This window comes from Pleurodeles waltl, chromosome 4_1 (assembly GCF_031143425.1).
Source record: "Pleurodeles waltl isolate 20211129_DDA chromosome 4_1, aPleWal1.hap1.20221129, whole genome shotgun sequence".
NCBI lineage: Eukaryota > Metazoa > Chordata > Amphibia > Caudata > Salamandridae > Pleurodeles > Pleurodeles waltl.
In genome coordinates this window covers 887,654,256-887,675,037 of record NC_090442.1, presented here as the reverse complement: position 1 = coordinate 887,675,037, position 20,782 = coordinate 887,654,256, and the positions used below count along the sequence as shown (strand labels likewise).

The following is a 20,782-nucleotide window of genomic DNA, read 5'->3' as shown; positions in this document are numbered from 1 at the left end:
TTTACGAGGTCATTATTATAAACATTGCCTAGTTGGACACTGTAGCTTTACATGTTATGTAGCACTGTCCAGTTTCGGTCTGTGGGTAGCTCCCATGGGTTTCTTTTACACTGCAGCACAGAAACAAACATTCTGCCTGCCATGGACCACACTCTTCCCAGACAAGGTTGATTCTTGCCTACTTATAATTGTCAATTTATATGTGGCATTAGACATAGTCACAGCATCCTACTAATCAATCTCATATAGAGAAAGTGCATATAAGGTACAGTTCCAAGTTAGTATTCTTCATACCATTAAACTCAACAAGGCACTATCAAATCTATCTACCGCCATGCAAGGGGCACCTCAGTTACCCATACTATCCCCAACTCTTTTTAACTGTGCATGGTACCTTATATAACAATCCTAAAATTCATAAAACCTGACTTCCACATTTGTGCTGACAATATACAGCTGAACCTAAAGGCTTTATCTTCAGAAGACACTCTTTGTAAATCAAAGTTGAGAGTACATACAAGCTTGGCTGTAGTCCAAGACTGACTGGACTTACTAAATGTACTAAACTGAAATCCCAAATCAATGAATGCACCAAATTTCTTGGGATCACCCCTGGCAAGAGTCTGAACCTTCAAGCACACATAAATGCTACAACAAAGAGAACCCAACACCAACTCATACTTCTCAGCAATATCAAAGCTTTCATTCCTCAATCTGATATTAAAAATATTGGTACAATCTCTAGTTACATATAAACGTGGCCATAGTAATGTGTGACCCACCTAGCTTCAATGCTGCAGCAAAACTGATCGCAGAAGAGGGAAGCTTCAATCACAGTACCCCAGTGCTCATCACTCTCAAAGAGCTCCTCGTCAAAGCTACATTAATCTTCTAAGTCTTGCTGTGCTGTGGCACCCTGAAATACCTGTCTCAAATACGCACCCTGTCTGGGGGCAGCAGCACTCTCCATAGTGCTGAATCGCTACCTTTAGAACCTTTGTGGTTCATACAACTCAGAATCAGATTGTTGTTTGGAATAGTGCATCCAGAATATGGAGCTCCATCCCTCCAGAGATTCACACAAACCCCTCTTTTGATGCTTTCAAGAAGTAGTTAAAGCTGCCGCTGATTGGGAAATGTCTATGTTTTTAATCTCTCTTTTTCGCTTTTGTTTGTAAATAGAACCTGGGTTGTTCCCATCTAGTTGTACTAGATTTATTTTACCAGTGACTCTATCACTTCTATCATTTCCGTATCTGTTGTAACTTTCCGATGGATATTGTAAAGTGCTCTGACATCCCTCGGTTTAGTTTGAGCTTTATATAACTGCAAGTTCATAAACAAAATATATACATAAAATAAGTATGCTTTGTCTTTGTCAATGCTTTTTCTTGATCGCACAGGCTCAGGAACATCAATATATTTCTGACAGGCAAGACAGCCCTTCTGTGTGCTCCGAGATTCATCTAGCTGCAGATTTGTGGCTGGGGAAGATGGATGTGGAATTAGAGTGCAGAGTTTGCAGACCTCCCTGGCATTGTGTCTAATGAGTCCTGTAACATGCCGGATAATGTGTGGCCATCAGACTGAACTCCTCTGCTTCTCTGCTATTCAATTTTCCAAGTTGGGAATTGCAAAGTACTCCAATTGAGCAGCATAAAGCGCTTGTGGAATAATGTCACGTGTGGGCTAAGTTGTGCATTATCCAGCTCATCATTAGCCCAAAATATATGTCTACATAAAAAAGCAAAAAATGGCGTTTGAATACTCCATTATAACTGGGTAATATAACGTTTTCATGAAGCAGTATAAATAACAAATGAACAATGAAAGTCAGAGGTGTCCCAGCCAGGACCTGGAGCCATCCTTATCTGCACGTAAAGACTCACTGAGCAATGCTGACAAAAGGCGATTGTTGAAAATGAAACTTAGTGATGAGGAAAGCCCAAAGTACACAACTTGTAAATGTCCCCCTGCTGCGCCTTACTAGAGAGAGGGGCAGATTTTGACAAACACTAAGAGAGGTTACATTGACCTTTAAAACCGTTAGTGGCTCCTTCCTGACGTCCCTCCTGAGCTCAGTGGCGACATTTGCTCCGTTGTACGGATTGACAATGATGGGTATTCTTTTAGTCAGCGGAATGTCTCGGAAGATATGCTCATACTCCATAACTTTCTTCCAGGGAGGGTGCAGACTTGACCTACGATGTCCCCAGTATTTTGAAAACATAGCTTGGTGCAGGTCCTTGTGCCCTGCGGACTCCACTCCTTTCATAGATGTTGTGATTGGCGGTTCTCTGTTAGTAGCTCATTTCTAAAACCGAGGGGTATTGGTTCCTCACATCCTGATGCCCTGATTTGGAACTCCATTACAGAAACATGCGGAGACCCACAAGCCTTCACTGGTTTTATTGTCATTGACAAAAAAGAAGTGTCAACGGTCAGCACATGGTCAGCCATGGCTTACCCTTGTTTTGAGCATGCCTGTGACTGAGGCACAGTATGTGAGATTCATCTTACTGGCCTGTTCAAAGCTCTGTGCCACTCTTTCAGTTTAGAAACTGTTGCATACTTTGAGAGTTGTTGGTGGAATTGACTGCTGCACATATGTTTCAATATTTCAAAGCATTAAAGGATTAGTTTTGAAGATATCTTTGATTTCGCTATAACACAAGGTTTGCATTTGTATTTACTGGCAAAAAGATGTCCTCAGATGGAAGGCTCTAGTATGAAGCTGTGTATGTGACTGCATGTGACAGTCTTCTGACATGAAGGAAATGTGACAACCACACGCAGCCAACACCTCCCACAGAGCTGAGTAAGAAGGCCATAATGGAGGAATTGTTTCCAGCAATGACTAAAAAGCAAATGCTGTCGAATTAAAAACTGAGTGGGTCAATGGAGTCCTTCACTAGGTAGTCTGGGAAACGTATCCATGCAAGACTCGAAACTAGAGATCGAGGGAAATAGGATTATGTTCTGGTCTTGTAGGAGTTATGGTTCTTTCTATATGAAATTCTGTCTGTGGAAACCTCCATGGCATGGCACTCTCCCACGAAGACTTAATGCCTTAGAATTGTGCGTGGGCTCTCAAAACTACAGAAATGTGTAACACTCATTTTCACAAGTTTTATTTTTGGATAAATCATGTATCTGCTTGCAGGAAAAGTATTTTAGAGATGCCATATGTGCTGCATGTTTTAACACCTACATTTTCCTCCCATGAGTCTGGATGATTTAGAACTACCTCATTAGTATATGCATGTAAAAATCCCAATGCAAGGGCACCTAAAGAAGACGCCCCATTGGCAGGACCTCTGCAGCTCCAGCAGTCTAATCACATCTCTTTACCTTATTATTTGATTTTAATTCACTCAGCACCCGGGTCCTTTCACATAGTTAATTATTCCCGAGCTCACAAAGTGCAAGTTATAGTGTTGTAATGGTGGCATGACAGTTTTGCAGTTGTGGAACTTCATGAGACTAAACATACCATTACACAAAGAGGCTTGTATATAAGGATCAGAAACGATCAAGGTTTTGTGTGTACAATAAACAGGATAAAATATCAACTGTAAGAGCTGGGACTGAACTATCAACACAGCAGCCATAGTATCAGGGCCTGGCGGCATGAAGAGGTCTACTGCACCCCAAATATAGTTGTGTTCTACTACCCCTACGAAGGACATTGGGACCATTTTTCCTTCTTTCATTAGGGCCCGTGGGGCCCTTGCTAAACCAATGTGACCATTCTCTGCAGACCTGGCCTATTCTGCTCTTTGATGATCCTCTGCTGCTAAAGAGGTCCTACAGCCTGGCCCATACCTTCCTGTGGGTACTGACCTCAGCCTCCCACCTTCCCCTTGGGTAAAAGGTTGACTCTCAAACCACTGCCCGTGAGTAGAATGTACTCATAGTGTGGGATAGCTGTGGAGAACCCATTGCCCAATCAGAAGGGCTGCAATGTTTGGATTCAGAATGGCCCTCGAGTTACTTTGAAGTGTATCGTTTTGCAGACTTCCCCTCACATGAAACATGGTGGGGAAATCATAAGACCATTTAAACCATTGTAAGGGCTAGTGCAGTCTCACTATTCAATGCATGGTGACAAAAGTTAAAGTGCTGATTTATTATCGGAATTGGAGTATACTTTACAGCGCAGCCAGACTCTGTGGCCAGAGATGGCGATTGTTTTGTCCACTACCTGCATATTTGTTGGCTGACTAGTAATACTAAATAGAATTGTAATATCTTTTTGTTGGATGACAGCTGTAGGTGATAACTAGATGCACCAAAAATAACCAAAGAGTCTCCTATCTCTAACTCCTTGCATATATCAGAGATACTAATACTTAAAGTCTGCAAAAAGGCTTCTAGCGATAGACATTGAAAACCTATGTGGGTATCGTTAACACCTGGCGTGCCGCAATTCAGATTTGCTATTATTTGGTTTTGTATGGCTTTTGCCAGCTGCTCAGTGGTTCAGTGCAGGTGGCGAATAGTAAAAATAAGTGATTCCTCCTGTGTCATGCTACTTTTACACCTTTATTTAAAAGCTCAACAGATATTAGTTTGTTTGTATCTCCAGTGTTATGAGACATCCTGCAGCTGTGACCAGCTGCGGCCGCCGCAAATCTCAAGGGGAGAGGTGGTGGAATAAATTATTTAAAAAAAAAACTACCTCTTCCCGTTGCAGCTGTCTCCTCCCGCCTCACTCCTCTTCTTCTGGTGTCCCATCATTCACTGGGACACCAGCATAGGCTCCCCAGCAATCCTGATGCTGCTTTCATGCTAAACCTAGCATGAAGGCAGCATCAGGATTGGTCTGAGAGGCTTGGATTGCTGCTCAGACACAACCCTGGGGTCTGTGAAGCATGTGTGTTTGGCTGGTCTGAGATGGCCGGCAAAAACACACATGCGCACTTAGGTGCACTATCTCCTCATTCCCTCCTCCTACCTCCCGTGGCCCAGCCCATCTCCCCCTCAACATGTTGCTGGCTGAGCCAGCAGCTGAAAGATAAAACGATAATTAAATATCGCTTTATCTTTCAGCTCCTGGCTTAGCCAGGGGGGCAACGCTCCTTCGCCATTCCGAAGGATCCGCTCATGGCTGTGACTACCATAGCAAAAGATTTCACAAAGGTAGGAGGCTGGCTAACAATTCACTGTCCCTCACTCCAAAACACAGACTACAGAAAATAAAATAGACAAGAAACATGGGTTTTAAAGCTCAAAGAGGCAATGACAAGCAGCAACGTGGAATAAAGGGAGAGGCGGCAAGCAAACTTTAATTCGCATAGTTGAACTACGATGTTAGTCCTTATTTGAATGAAAATCTTCAAAGTCAGCACCCCTTCACATACCCATTAAGCAACACTCATTTAGTGTAAAATAACAGGTGTTATGTAAAATAGATTAAAACAGATTTCACCCTGATGCCAATAGGCAATGGCCAGGACCAAAGGCGCCCCGTGGACACCTAGAATACGTAATGCCAAAAAGTATATGATACAGGAGCACATCTGCATCCCTGGACTACATAATGCCATAAGCCATTTGACTGCTGTAGAAGAAAATCTTTTTATGTGCCTACTTGAAGACTGAGTCTTGATGAATTATTACACAGTAAATTCAAGATCAGAGAGTCACAGATTCGGGTGAAAAGAGGCCCATCTTTCGCCTGCTGAACATGAAACGCTAAAGCACTGACGTTCATAAATTGCTCAGATGAAGATCATGTGGAATACACCAGCAGGACAAGGGTGTTGTAGGTGTGCAACAAAACTGCGAGACAGTGCACATTCGACCTTCAGATGATACCAAAAATTAAACTTTTCAGTTCTGCCCCAGCTCCTTGAGATTACACACCTTATAGTTCCAAGCATGAAAATAAAGCTTTATGCTTCAGAGGTAGCACAACTAACATTAGCAATTAAAATGGCAGTGGTGATCGCAGTAACATTATATTAAATCTGAAAAACTCTCACAATCCACGCAGTCTATTTAATTGGGACAGTAGTTGCCCTCTACTGCGATTTCTCACATCTTGGGCTGGACACCTTCTCCTGCAGGGTCTAGAGTTCTGCTGCTAAGTGGAGCAATGTTGAGCAAGAATGTGGTACATCTCTCTGAGGGGTCTTATACAAGTTCTCTGAGCATAATAATTATCAAGTGAGTAAGAGAGCAAACATTATCCATACCTTGTCCCAGACAACCCTCTTATCCCTTTCTCCTGCTTAGTATCCCACGAGCCTCTTTTCTTTGCTCCCACCTTTTGGTTCATTTGTTGCCAGCCCCGCATTAACATCTTCCAGCTTGTCTTATTATGCCCAGTCTTGGCTGCCCTTACAGTCTTTACAACTGAATTCCTAGAAAGCTTAAATACTTTGCTTTCTAGCTACTTCTTTGTGTGTCTGTCCCTTTCCAATTGTTTCTTCTAAGCACCTTTCCATTATACCATTGGTGGTACTTTTGATTCTTCTTTGACTTTCTCCTCTCATATTTCCTCTGTCCTCCAAGCTGCCGAATATTCTTGATTCTCTCGCATTTTGAAAGTTTGTCTAAACTTGAAGGACTTCTGTTCCATAATCTATAAACTCAACAAACTCTTTTAGTGTTTCTTTATCAGTCCTCTGTTTTGCCTTGTTTCTCTTACACCTATTTTCTGGCTGTTGTTTCACTTATGTCTTCAACATTGCTTAATTTGCATTGTTTTCATCAGCATTTATGGACTAGCCCTCATGATCGTTTTCCTTAATTCCTATACGGATACTCTCTCATTATGTGTCTTGTGGAATAACTTCCATGGTAACCCTCTAACTGGAATGACTGGTACCGCAGGGTATGACAGTTCTGAGATGTGGAATGAGTCACCCTTTAAAGACTAACTGCAGGTATACCACTTAGACTTCTCCCACACATACATTTCACCCTTTTTTATAGTGAAATGTATGGGGAATGTTTTGGGAGTGTGGTGCTCAACTTGTAATCCCGATTTGAATACCAACTACTATTTCCGACTGATATGTTGTTTCCCTAATTCTTGTAACAAGGACTTTATTTGTTATGCTCCCTCACTAGTACAATCGTTTTCCTGTGTATGTCTGTGCTAGCCCCCTTTAAATTTCCCTTTTCATCCTACTGAAGGAGGCTTTATTGTCTTTTGCTTTCCCACATACCACCCTGTTCGTATCATGTGTACTCTTTGGTTTTTATCCCATTGTAAATTCACAATGATGTGGTTTCACTTGTACTCTAACTCTACAGCAGTTTGGTGAAAGCGCTATTCAACTAAGATACAATCAAATGAAGGTCTGAAACAATCGCCTCTAAACTCTAGTCCATGAACTGGAGGGTGGCTGATAAGCATTCTGGATAGAGTTTTACATTTGGCACAGACTGGCAGGAGTCCACGTACTCTCTTCATTTTTACTCACGAATGTGGGAAAAAAAGTGAAAGATTAGGTCATACAAACTCATTTGGGGTCTGTTCATGCGATTGTCCTCCTCGGCTCTGCTGCTTTCACCTCCCTTCAAAGAGATTTATTTTTAAAACGTCAGGAGATGCGGGCTAAGGTGTTAGGTTGTGCAGTATATAAGAGACTTGGGGCAATCATTAAGGACCCTTCCCCTTTCCCCTCTCCATCATTCTTCCGATGCCCAGACTCATTAAGATACAGCCCTAGCCCGGCACCTTCGTGACCTTTCACTTTGTCAAAGTCAGGGCCCATTACGGGCTATTGTATTTCACAAGCTCCGCAGCTTGCAGGACGCGGGGGAGGAGAGCAAGGAGAACACGGTCCTAGGTTGAAATAAGGTAAGCTACAAGGACCAGCATCATTGTGTCCGAAGGAAAGTGGAAAAATCAGAGGCTGCACATACCTTTTTGTAATCTGATTAATTCCCATCAGTCATGCGAGAATCTCTCCATCAGCCAGTCTCTCTCACAGCCATTCTTTCCATGTCTATTCAGGTGACCTCACTAGTTTGTCACGCCATCATACATGTTCCCCACAGTGCTCAACTCTCCTTCCTATCGTGCTTTACTCTTACAAGCCGAGCCAGGGGCATTGAGTTGGGATTGCCATTTGCCACAGCACATTCCTTGCACTTTCAGCCTCTGGAGATCAGACCTCACTACTTAGAGACAAATTACATTTTTTGATTAATAGACACTTATGTCAAGGACACTCATTAAGTGTTGGTAATTGATCACACCTCAAGCTGTGTTGATGTGAGAGACGATCAATATTCATTTTCCCGTGCTCTCCATTGAGGTCATAGAAGGTACTATCACAAACATAAATACTGAGGGGCACAAATCTTGCATGATTTCGCAGCAGCACATGATGGGGAATGACAAGTGTCAAGTGTCTGTCACACTGCTTCTGCTTCCTTCGTCTAAATCGGATACCCATTAATTAGTGATTTAGAAAACAATTATTTAATGTAAACTGTAAGTACTCTCGGAATATTGAATTTAAGGAGTACTATGGACCTCTGAAGTTAGCTATTAGGCGGTCATACAAGAACGAGCCGCTATGGCCGTTTAATAGCACCTGGATCTCTACTCTGAGGGTTCAGGTGTAACATTGCCTGTAATAAAATGTTGTACTGTCCATAAGATCCTGCTTTTATATCATTTTCTTTTTTTGTTTTTTTGTTTCAGAGCTCCATCTAATGTTAGCACAATTCTTCATATTATTTACCTTCCGCATGAAGCTAAGGCAGAGAATGTGAAGTTTCGATGGAAGCAGGAGAGTGTGCTCGCTGGAGACGTGTACGAAGCCTGCTGGGCCCTGGACAACATCTTGCTTATTAATGCTGCGCACAGGCTGATCGTCCTGGAAGACAATCTTGATCCTATGGACACGGGCAATTGGCTTTTCTTCCCTGGGGCTACTGTAAAGGTTTGCTTGAACTTCTTTTTACCTGATGTCTACCTGTGTTTATCTCTGGAACCATTGTGATGCCATACTGAACATGAGCACCCTTGTTTCAAAGAACAGTGCTGTCAGTAATGATCAGCAGCATATGAGATTGCAATCTGTAGGTGTCCTTTCAGAACAGATGCCAAATTAATGAGAAGCAAATAGTCACGCAATCACTGTCTGCTTTGGAATTGTATTTAGTGCAGTTGGAGATAATTACAATCATCCTTCCTCAATTAAGCCCAATTTTCAGTTGTTTACAACAAGCTAACGAACCTACGGGCAGATTTACTAATATTTGGCGCAACGCAGCAAGAAAACTTGCTGCACTGCTTTGAATAGAGAGAGAGCAGGAATGCACCATTTCTATTCAAATGTGGCGCTTTTCTGCTCTCCTTTGCACCATATCTACTGGAGTATAGTGAATTCTTGCTCTCCCTCTGCTCTGACACACTTGTGGATGTAAAGCACCAACTCAGACACCCTTGCGTAAGAGTGTGCCTGCATTACATTCAGGATTAATATTGTGCAGGAAGGGACGCTGTCCTGCACAAAAACAATCCTCTGAGGCTTTTTCCTCTGTCTATTTACTGAATTATGTAGCACAATTAGGAGGAAAAATGAGAAGAAATAAAAATATTTTTCCTTGTTAGGCTTACCCTGAGAAAGTGTACCATTTTGATGTATTCCTAGGTTTACTAGTGTTAGTAAATCTGGGAATGTGCAAAAAACCACCGGTGGATGCGTAGGAACATCCACACTCCACCCATGGAACACCTTTCCAGGGCCGAATAATGCAAGGCATCAACTTGTGCTGCCTTTGTTACTCCAGACGTACTATGCCATGAAGAGGCATGCAAGGTGGCGCTGCATGGTATAGTATTTATCACTTAAGGGTTTGCCTTGCCCTTAATAAATCTGGCCCCAAGTGACCAAGATGAAATTTGGAAAAGTGATTAAGTACATCCATCACGGGTCATTTATTGGGTTATGCATTTATCTAATGATTCATAGGCAAAAAGTATCTTTTATTTTTTGTAGACATGACCATAAAAACATGTTGCAAGGCATAACAGTAAAAAAAAGGCTGGCTAAAGGTCAGGTTAGTACACTGTATTTGGTTTATTTAATCAGTCTCCGTTTTTGTTTAGAGTATCTGAAGATAACTTAGTTGTTGGAGGGACAACTTGCCTAGCCAAAGCTTCTAAATACGCTGACCTTGAATAGGGAGGGTATTTGTAAATTACTTGCAAGGCAGTTCCTTGGAGAAAGAGCTGAGCTTCCCAGGAAATCACTCCTGTACTTAGCATTAAAGGGGATTGTTCTCTCTATTTTATTGATGCCACCCTTTCATTGAAATATCTTCAGTACAGCTTCATAAAATAATCCTCTGCTGCAACTACACCAGAAAAAGAAAGGTCAACATTGCCTTGAAAAGTGAGACCGGCATTGAAAAAGTAAATACATATAAAACATAAAATGTTAAAGTATTCTGTTTCCCAGCTGTTTTAGTTAAGAGTATCACGTGTAGGGAAACTGCAATAGTTCTGTGTATTTATTATGGTAAAATCTATCAGCGTTATATTAATCATATCCTGTGATGGCCTAGTGTCAAAAAGTGTAGTATGACAAGACACCACACAGTTAAAAACAGGTAAAATAAGAAAACAAATGTAGTGATAAAATATTCAAATAAGCTTAAGAAGAAAAAAATATGGCCTATCTTTTTCAAACATTTCTAGTTCACGCTCCATGCTTTTCGTTATGTGTGCAGCCTCTTTGTCCATCTTCTTAGCATTAGTTCATTGCAATGGGAGCTTTGCATATTTTACTGTTTTTCCCCTGATTTTAAAATTATAATCTTATGTGCGTATGTTAGCTATTAACTTTACTCCTATTTCTGCAGAGGATTTTCCCTGCAGAAATGGGGCCAAAATTGGGACAGAGGTGTGGAAAGAGAAAAGAAAAGCTAATTCCTGGATCAGTGTGTTAATCCTCATTCTGGGCTAAACAATGTTTAATTGCACAGAGAAAGGGTGGAAAAACTAGCCAGAAATGATGATTTCAGACCAGTATTCCTCTGTGACGGGCCAATTGTAATCAGGTCAATAGTACCTAAAAATGCCAGTAAATTCAGTGCCATTTTGTAGAGTGGAACCAATAGCTTTTTTTTAGGTCTAACCGACAGCTTTTAGCTATATATCGGAGAACTCAAAACAGTTTGAACTGTTGTAAAATAGTCCACCAGTAGATAATCTCTTTTTGATTGTTTATTTACTGTCAAAACAGCACGTTTCCTCTGGTAGACTGCTAAAATCCTGTGCGTCATATAGTCAATTCATATTTTGTCCAATTTAAGTCTGCAATCAAATGGAATTAAAATGAAACAGTTTTGAAGTAATACTTCCTGAGTGTAATAGTATTTCATCGGTATATAAATTACTTTGTGGTCATATATGCATGTTGGCGTCATATATGCGCCTTAAATTGACAAATGTGAAAGCAATTCCAATCCATTGCTTAATAAATACAAGATAATTGTGGGAAGTGGAGCAAAAGGACGTCAGCATTGTGTGTTCCGCAACTTTGTCATACAGTGCCCAGTGAGATTATACAATCATTTTATGAGACCCTAAGGTGCATCTCATGATAGTCAACCATGCAAATTTATTATACTAATCCAGAGTGTGTTGGGGGGACAAGCAAAAATAATGACACAAACATGTAAGGTGCATTGTGAATGAGGATACTTTTATGGCTAAAAAAAACAAAAACGGGCTAAGGAGGATTAAATACCTTAATGCAGGAATGCACGGAGCAAGTGACTTTATTGTTGTGGCTGTGAATGTATATGAGACAAAAACAACTTCTAAGAATAAACCAAAGCTGGTGCGCTGTGAATGTGCATATGTAAATTACAAAGGGGACCATAATGTGTGTACTGCTTACAGGTTAATAAGGAAAATGTGGTTGTCCAGAAGAGTACAAATAGTTGCTGCTCCCATTGTTGACGAACCCTAGGTTTAGTCAGCTGAGATACTTAATGACAGTGTTGACTGAATACATTTGTGTCAGCTTCTGTATACACAAAAGTGCATGTAATAAATGCATCGATTGTTCCACACAGGAACCTAAAAATAAAGTAATTTCCCCCACGTAGTGCAGAACGAGACACGCTGCTGGAAAGGTCTAGCAGAAATAAGCATGGTTTCCTCTAAGCAAGTATATATTTGACTGAAGTAGTTCAGTGGCTATGTTAAGCCTATGTGTCTGAAAAAATAGCAGCATATTCGAGTTTTAAGAGGGAACACGTTAGATAAAAGCAAGGAGCGCATACGGAGGTGGGGAGCGGTCTGCAGCGATCTGTGTATTCCATAGCTCCGAGTACGGGAGTCAGTAAGCCCCAACATAGAGCCAGAGATAACGTGAAGGAGAAAAAGAGTGAACGGTTTAGGAGTTGGGTGATAAAAACTGCAAATGGACTACCGCATTAGTAATAAATAGAGGTGGTATTCATGTAATTGCGGCCATATTGGAATAAGAATGTGCAAAAATAGTTGTGTAATAAATGGTTCTGGATTGAAAAATAATTTAATGCGACTAACTGAAGTCTGCATTTTACCCATATAGTATACAGGGTGCACTTATTTGAATAGAGATAATATTAAATGCAATTATAATTTGGTAATAGTTACCAGCACAAAGAGATTTCTGTTTATAACGTGATATACCAAGAATTTAAGGTAGCTTTTTTTGTTAGTGAGTAGGTTAGGTACACATCCTTCATTTTTATCCAAACCTTTTTTAGACATTCGTATCAACCAGTTTCACTTCCAGTATTTTATTCATCCTTCTCCAGCAGAAAGAACCCTTCATTCTTTAGATGTTAGAAGACTCTGCATTTTATTTGGACAGATCGGAGGATATCCATGAAGCAAACTAGTTGTTCATTAATTATGGGCCTAAAAATCTGGCATGGCTTCTTATAAACAAACTAAAGCCAGATGGATAGTTTCAAGTATTACTCTTTGTTCTCATCAGGAATGCTATTCCTGGAAAACCCATAGCCCATTCTAAGTCTAACAAAGCAGCATCCACAGCCTGGTTAAAGGATGTTCGATTAAAAGAAATCTGTAAGGCAGCCATGTGGAAATCAAGTCATACTTTTTCCAAGCATTATTGCTTGGATGAGGATTGAAGAACTGACACTCTATTAGGTCAGGTGACCTTAAAATATGTTTTTCCTACAAAGAGTCTGAGTGAAGATATCTCTTAATAAATTAACTGCATAGCTTATTCCTTTGTATTGATGTCTGCAGTTTAAGGATATGCTTGCTACTCTATTCTACATTTATGACTATCAGTGAGGATCCTACCAGGCAGAAGGAAATGGTACTTGTAATCCTAGTTCTGCATCGTAGGTATCCTCACTGCAGCCTTAACAACTCTCCCTCCTCTACATTTGTCAATACTACTATTATATTTTTCAAGATCCTATGTAACATAGCGCCATTCAAGAACAACTGAGGCTATGATGCAAATTACCAGTACAGTGCAATAGTGTATTTCAACCTGCAGCGTCTGCACACATGACCGGACACGCACTCTCTTTCCTGATTTTGCAAGTCATACTTTCTTTTAGAGTACACCATTGCCTTCAGTCGGTTGCTGCAATGTGGTCTTACTCCTTTAAAGAATTCTGGTTCAAATCATGGAGTTATTGCCAAATTATAGACATTGAGGTGTCTACCTCCAAATACAGATGGACTCTAAATATTTGGAAAGTATTCTAGGATCCCTGCAAATGGGCAGAAATATACATATTTATGAATTCAGTGAGGACATCTACAATGCAGAACTAGGATTTCCTTTCTTGCTTCTAATTCAGTGGCTTTCCTTCCTCTACCTCTGTTTGCCTCCCTCCTTGGGGCATAGCTTCTTTACCATCCTTTTGGTTGGAAGATTTGCATCCTTATACAGTAAACATTCATGGAACTACCTTTCCTTTTGCTTTGAGCACTCCACTGGAGTGCATGTGATTTCCTGAACTCTCTCCCCACCACCTGCTCGTTTAGTTTGCCCCCTCCTCTTTTACCCCCATATCTCCTGTTGTTTCTTCCAACTCTCCCTGTCCCACTTTTTTGTCTCTTGGCTTTTTAACTGACAGACCCCCCACATACTCTTCAATTTCTTTCTACTGCACCATTGGTCCCCATTCCCCGTCTCATTACTTTTTTTTTTAAAGGGCCTACATGTGCAATTTGAGGCTTGGCAGATTCTTTCCAAAAAGACGGAAAATGTGGTTTGGGGCACTTCTTTCACTTTTATATTTTTTTAACTTACCTCTCCATGGTGTGGTCCATCTTGGAACTGCAAAATACAAAAAACCAAAAGGATCTCCATGTGATGACATACCAGTGTGTATGCGTGGTTACACGTGCACAAGCATGTGCCATCAAGCTGGACCTGCCACAGCATCATAACACATGGGTGTGCATGCACGATGACATACACGTATGTTTACATCAATGTACCTTTTATTTTTTTGCAGACTGTTTCATATCAGCAAAAACTATTTTTTTTTCTTTTCACCAATGTGGAACGGCATCAGGAAAAAAACAATAGCAAATCCAAAAGGTTTGTTAACTTTATTGAAAAGTGAGGCCTACTATACTGACTTTGTGAATATGTGTTTTACAGAGTAGTGTAACTGTCATATTGTGACAGCAACAGTGCTTAATTTGAGCTGGTGGTTGCTGGTGGCTCTCACCAGAACTTATTTTGGGGGAATGGAATTTACTTTTCCTCATCATACTGTAACAGAAAACAAGAGAGAGAAAAACACAAATATAGGAAATATGGAAGAAGAGAAAAATGTAAAAACAGTGACAAAGGGAGAACGCAGAAGTTAAGAGCCTGCAAGGGTGGAATAAAGGGGCAGGGAGTGTCTGGTGGTGGAAGAGGCAAGGGGTAGAATCCTTGGTATTCAGCAATCCCGACAGTTGTCAGCGCCAGCTGCGAGCTTCTGAGGAAAACTTTGGGCACCAGTACTTAATATTTTACAAATTAGGCATTAGGATCATTATATAATCAAATGTATTAATATGTGTTATTTAACAAGAAGATAGCGTACTATCGAGTGGTATTTCAAAACACTTCCAATATCAATGAGTGTTTCAAGTAGTTGGAGTTCCATGACTAGTGATAGGTTGTATTATTTTCTGATAGTGCAATAGAACAGAAACTTGAAAAATGTAATGTTCTCACTGTTTTCTTTTCAAATGTTGTTTTAAACATCACATAGCGTTGTATCCGTTAAAACAATCATTTTAAAATCTTACGCTTTTTTATTTTAAAGCATATGAACGTGTTTTATACACAGTTAGTCAATGCTTACCTGAGAAATTCGACAGATTTTTGACAAAAGCGTAAAACCTAATTTTCTTCCTTGACTCCCGAAAGTGCAATTTCCCTTTTTAACTGATTATAAAAAACTCAAGGTACATTTGGGCTCAAAACATTTTATTCTACAGGTCCCAAGCTACCAGCAGGTGCTAAGAGCTGCAGCTACATTTACTGTAGTTGTTTAAAGCTACAGTTTTTTCTGCAAATCTCTCCTGAAATAGTGCAAGAGACTAATAAAGCGCCTAGGTTTCTGAGAGTGCACTCAAGTTACTGCGTGCCCTGAAGAAGGGCCGGGCAGAGTTATGAGCTTGCTCTCCCTATTCTGGCAGAAATAATTTTGTTCCTAAATAAGGGGTTTTCAATACAAACTAAATTTAATTGCTCTTTAAGGGAAAGAGGAAAGAGAGAGAAACTGTGCTTTCTGGCTTTAATTGGTTCTTGTTCACCCTCATCTGTCATCGATATGGTTTGTGGCTCTTTGGGTTGAAGTTGATTAAGGTATTATAAGATGTTATGTGTGGCACCTGGATGCATCTCCATTGGGTTTCAGAGAACGGTGCAAGTGGTTGTTCATCACCTGTGACGTCAGGAGAGTGACTCATTTCATTTGTATGACCTTTGGAGCTGTGGTGGTTGCATTAAATATTGGTGTTGGAGCATAACTCCCAGGATCTAGTGCAATCCTGGTAAAATATGTCAATAAGAATCTCTCCTTGTATTGAGAAACTAAAGATGTGCTACGCTCCAAGCAGACAGGCTTCAGATCAGGGAACAGCACAGAAACAGCCTTGCTTTCAGCCACAGAGGAGCCAAAAAAGACCTTAGATCTAGGCGAAGTAGCACCCTTGATCCTTTTGGAGCTGAGTGTGGCTTTATATATGGTCTCGCATTCAGTAGTGTTATCGAGGCTAGAGGAAGGTAGTATAGCTAGGTCAGCACTCAAATGGCTTACATCATTCCTCCAAAACAGGACATTTCAATTTTCTGAGGAGGCTACATTATCAGACATTCTCTAAACTGTGGGGTCCCTCAGAGCTCATCATTGAGCTCTACACTATTCAATCTTTGTGTCATCTCTCTGGCAGAAATCATAAAGAGTCATGGTCTCTCCTCAAAATCATACGCAGATGATTTCATATTATCCTTTCCATCTCTCCGCAAAGAGATTGGACCTCCTCCCAGCTGAACATTTCTATTAAACATCTATTAGAATGGATGGCGGCTAGCAACTTGAAGTTAAATGGGAGAAAATGGGGGTGATGGTAGTGGGTAACAACCCGTCCAGATGGACAGAACTTAATTGGTCAGAGTCTCTGGGTAGTAAGCCCACACCCAAAGAAGAGGTGAACAGTCTTGGTGTTTGGCTTAACAGCAAGCTGTCAATTGCAGCTCAATCCAGTAAGCTGCCAGGGACTTTTTTTGGACTGCTAAGGTCTTTGAGAAAGGTACTTAGATGGCTACCTGATCCATCACAGAGGTCAGTAGTACAGGACCTAACCATTTAAAGACTAGATTATGGGAACTCCGTGTACCTAGGTAGTCCTAATTCGGTCATAAAAAGACTCCCGGTCATCCAGAATGCTGCAGCACATCAATTACTGAAAATTCCAATATGACGCTCAGCTGCTGGAGCACTGGTTAGCCTGCACTGGCTACCCTTGTGAAAAAGAATTCACTTTAAGGCCCTATGCATAGCCCACACACCTATGTACAAAAGAGGCCCCAAACTGATCCACAGATTACCTAAACCTTATAAAACCACCAGAATGCTGCGATCCTCAAACCAGCAACTGTTTGAAGTACAGAGGATCCTTAAGGCCAGGAGTGGAGGTTGTTCCTTTGCCTTTTTGGGTCCCATGCTTTGGAATGCTCTCCCGCAGGAGATACAACAAATTGAATCAGAACTAACATTTAGGAAATGGCTAAAGACAGTTTTGTTCTAACTCCTAGGAACTATAAATGTTCTGTACCTCTAATTGTTAGCACTGGGAGACCTCCTGGGTGCAATGTGCTTTAGAAAACCTAATTAATAGAATAGAATAGAATAGAATAGAATAGCATAGAATAGAATAGAAGATTTTCTGGAATACTTGCTGCAATCTGTTTGGATTGCCAAAAGCATTTGTATAGATCAAAGCTAATAGAAACACAGACACCTGTACATTTACACCAAAAAGAGTTCGGCAGGACAATGACTTCAGCAGAAGCTATGGGACATTTTATAGGCAAACATGCTGTAATATTATTATCTGGTAAATATTATTTTATGATATTCTGTATTGTGTTACATGATTTTTATACAGCGTACATTCACCAGCTACTTGCCCTCTTGCTGCTTCTTGGTGCAGAGCACGGGTCTATACCTGAGGAGTTTTCTATGCTGGGTCTTTTATGCGGTGCAAGTTGAAGCTCTGCTGACCAACTCAGACCCAAGTGTGTCAGTTTAGTGTAGCTTGTATGATAAGGATTACTGCTAAACAAATCTTCATTGAAGCAATACATGTAAGTTATAGGTTGCTTTCCCGGATGTACTACAGTCAGGTAATGGAATGAGGAGGAGAGTAGCAGGAGAGGAAGGATAGAGAGGGGGGCTGTATTGAGCCTAACAAATCAAACACACACTTTCTATGTGAGATTTGTGTGATAAGTTTGCAGAGGAATTTATATCTCAATCGGCCTAATAGAATGAGCTTATCAGTTCCGTCACTTACATTTCTAGTTTGAATATTTCCCCTGTATTTATGTTTGTGTGGTCCACCAGAGATAACTAGCAGAACAAGTAGCCCCATATTATGTGTACCACCTTGAGCCAGGTCTGCCATTTTAACCAACATCGCTTTGAATGTTGGGATTCTACCCCATGCTTACACTGTGAAAGTAAAATTACAAGCTTCATAATGCATTGTGTTGGTAGCAAAAAAGCATTGACTAAAGGTGTCCCACATAACGTGGCAAGTCACGTAACTACAATGAATGATCACACATTGCCCCTTTCAGGTGTGAGTGGCATATGATCACCTAGCAGCTTTGATATATATATTTTCCCCACAGAATTCCCCAGCACCACTCCCAGCACAGGTGCCTTGTGAAGAGAATATTATATAGGGACTGTGAACAACACCCACACAGGCAGTCCATGACCCCAGCAGGGACATGAGGTGTGCTCTTCTAAGAAAAGTTTGGACCTGACATTTATTAATTTAAGAATAAAAGCACATTAAAGGAGGTTAGGCTTTCTTCCAGTTGAATATATTCCAGTATTTAACTCCGGATTCCTAATCTTATTCAAGAATGGACTTGATTCAGTGTACCCCACACTCCACCACAACTTGCAAGGTCTTGTGACCTGTTACATCAGTACCCTTGATAACCAGTCAAGAATGATGAGTCCTTTCCTGCCTCAAAATTGTCAATCAGCAACCCTCTGGATATCTGAAGCATTTCACACTCCCCATTGGTTCAGATGGTTAGGTGACCTGCTGTGCCAGAACTCTGGCAGCCCTACCAAGAGAAAGGGCTACTTTTCCACCTGAACACCTGCCTCAAATTCACCATATAAGTGAATCCAATCTAAAATGTAGTATTCAATATTCCAACATTGCAACATAAGATCATGTGACCTTCCATATCAACATTGCCACACAATGTGTTCCTCTTCAATAGGGCTGTGAATCCTCTGCAAATGGCAAATGTATAGCTGTCACCTCTTTGGGCCTATTACTGTCAATGAGGTGCCAGGACCACTACCCCTGTGTCTACAGTGATCACACCCTGCATCTCATGCTACTGTTACCCACACTCACACTCAGATCCATGCAGCACAAACACTCCCATGATGTCTGCACAGCACACACCTCTAACTTCATCCACATCCTCTCACTACTGCTCATCCAGAAACAAAACACACTGTTCAACTTAATTTAAATATTTATAGAGCACGTGGCTACCCGAAGGCCTCCCAACATTGATGCAAGACCATTAAACAGACAAAGCTGTCAGGCTATAGAGGAAAAAGAAAAGTCTTCAGCTTTTTACGAAAAGAAAGTTCTGAGTTCTCTAGGCGAAGTTCCAATGGATGAGAGTTCCATAAGTTACCTGCCTTAAAGGCAAAAGACCTGCCTCCCCATCTCGCCTTCTTAACACAATGTGTATTAATCAGGGAAGCGTAAGAAGATCTAAGTGATGTTTGGGGAGTATAGGGGGTTATAATCCACCTAAGAAAGGCCAGCCCCTTATTATGAAGTGCCCGGTGAACGAAACAAGCATCTTTAAAGTTAATACGCTGTTCAATGGGAAGCCAGTGGGGAGAGGCCAGAGCGGATTTAGCAGAGTGGTGTCTGTGAGTGCCCATTAAAAGGCGGGCAGCAGCATTTTGTGCCACTTGCAGTCTCTTTAGGACATATTTAGGAGAGCTCATAAATAAAATATTCCCGTAGTCTAGGCGAGACAGTATTAGAGCCTGAACAATAAGCCTTTTAGCTAAAAAGGGAAGGAGTGTAAACATTTTCCTGCAGGTCCTCAACACATTAAAACAAATAGCAGACAGTTTCTTTGAGTGACATTCCATTGTATGACGGGATTCCAGCCAAAAGCCTAAGCTTTTTATGTTGTCTTTAGGCAAAGGGAGATCGTTTAATCCTGCTGAAACTGAGGCAGGGGACTTAAGATGAGGAAAGTTCCCTACCAACATAACCTCTGTTTTCTCATCATTTAGTTTGAGTTTGCTGTCAGCCATCCATCTAGCAACATCTGACCGACAGGAGGAAAGGATTGCATGTTCTGAATTGGTGCCAGTGGAAAATGAAAAGACCAATTAGGTATCATCGGCATAAGAAACAAGGGATAACTCATAGGGTTCCACGATCTTTGCCAGAGGGGCCATATATATATTAAAAAGCGTAGGACTTAAGGACAAACCTTGTGGGACCCCGCAGGTAAGAGGAAAAATATCAGAGTAGTGTGCATGGTCAAGGACTTGGAAAGTCCTCTGACTAAGATATGATGAAAGCCATTTAAGGAAAATACCCTCAATTCCCATTTGAGAGGTTCTACGAAGTAGGACCTTATGGTCAACAGTGTCAAAGGCAGCACTCAGATCAAGTAGAATGATTGCTTCATATCCACCTGCATCTAAGCGACATCTAGTGTCTTCAGTAACAGCCAGCAGGGCGGTTTCAGTCCTATGTAGTGGTCTAAATCCCATTTGGGTGTTATGAAGAAGATTGTGTTCCTCAAGAAAGCCTGATACCTGAATATCATAATGTTTCTCAATTATTTTTGATGCAATGGGGAGAATTAGTTTTTTTTAGTAAAGGCTTAACAACAGCATATTTCCAATGTTGCGGAATGTGCCCGAATGACAAAGAGTCGTTGAGAACATTAGTTAACACAGGAGTTATAACATCTGATCCTAAAGCTAGGATAGACGGAGGAGACGGATCCAAAGG

The 20,782-nt window shown here is 41.0% G+C and overlaps 1 protein-coding gene across 1 annotated transcript in view; it reads left to right on the top strand.

Annotated features, from left to right (window-relative positions):
* The window catches only part of RELN (reelin), a 1,304,886-nt gene that overhangs the window by 597,312 nt on the left and 686,792 nt on the right, over nt 1-20,782 (top strand). Inside the window, exon 10 of the mRNA XM_069229640.1 lies at nt 8,669-8,909. Within this exon, the coding sequence (XP_069085741.1) occupies nt 8,669-8,909 (241 nt within the window). The remainder of the gene's footprint in view (nt 1-8,668; nt 8,910-20,782) is intronic.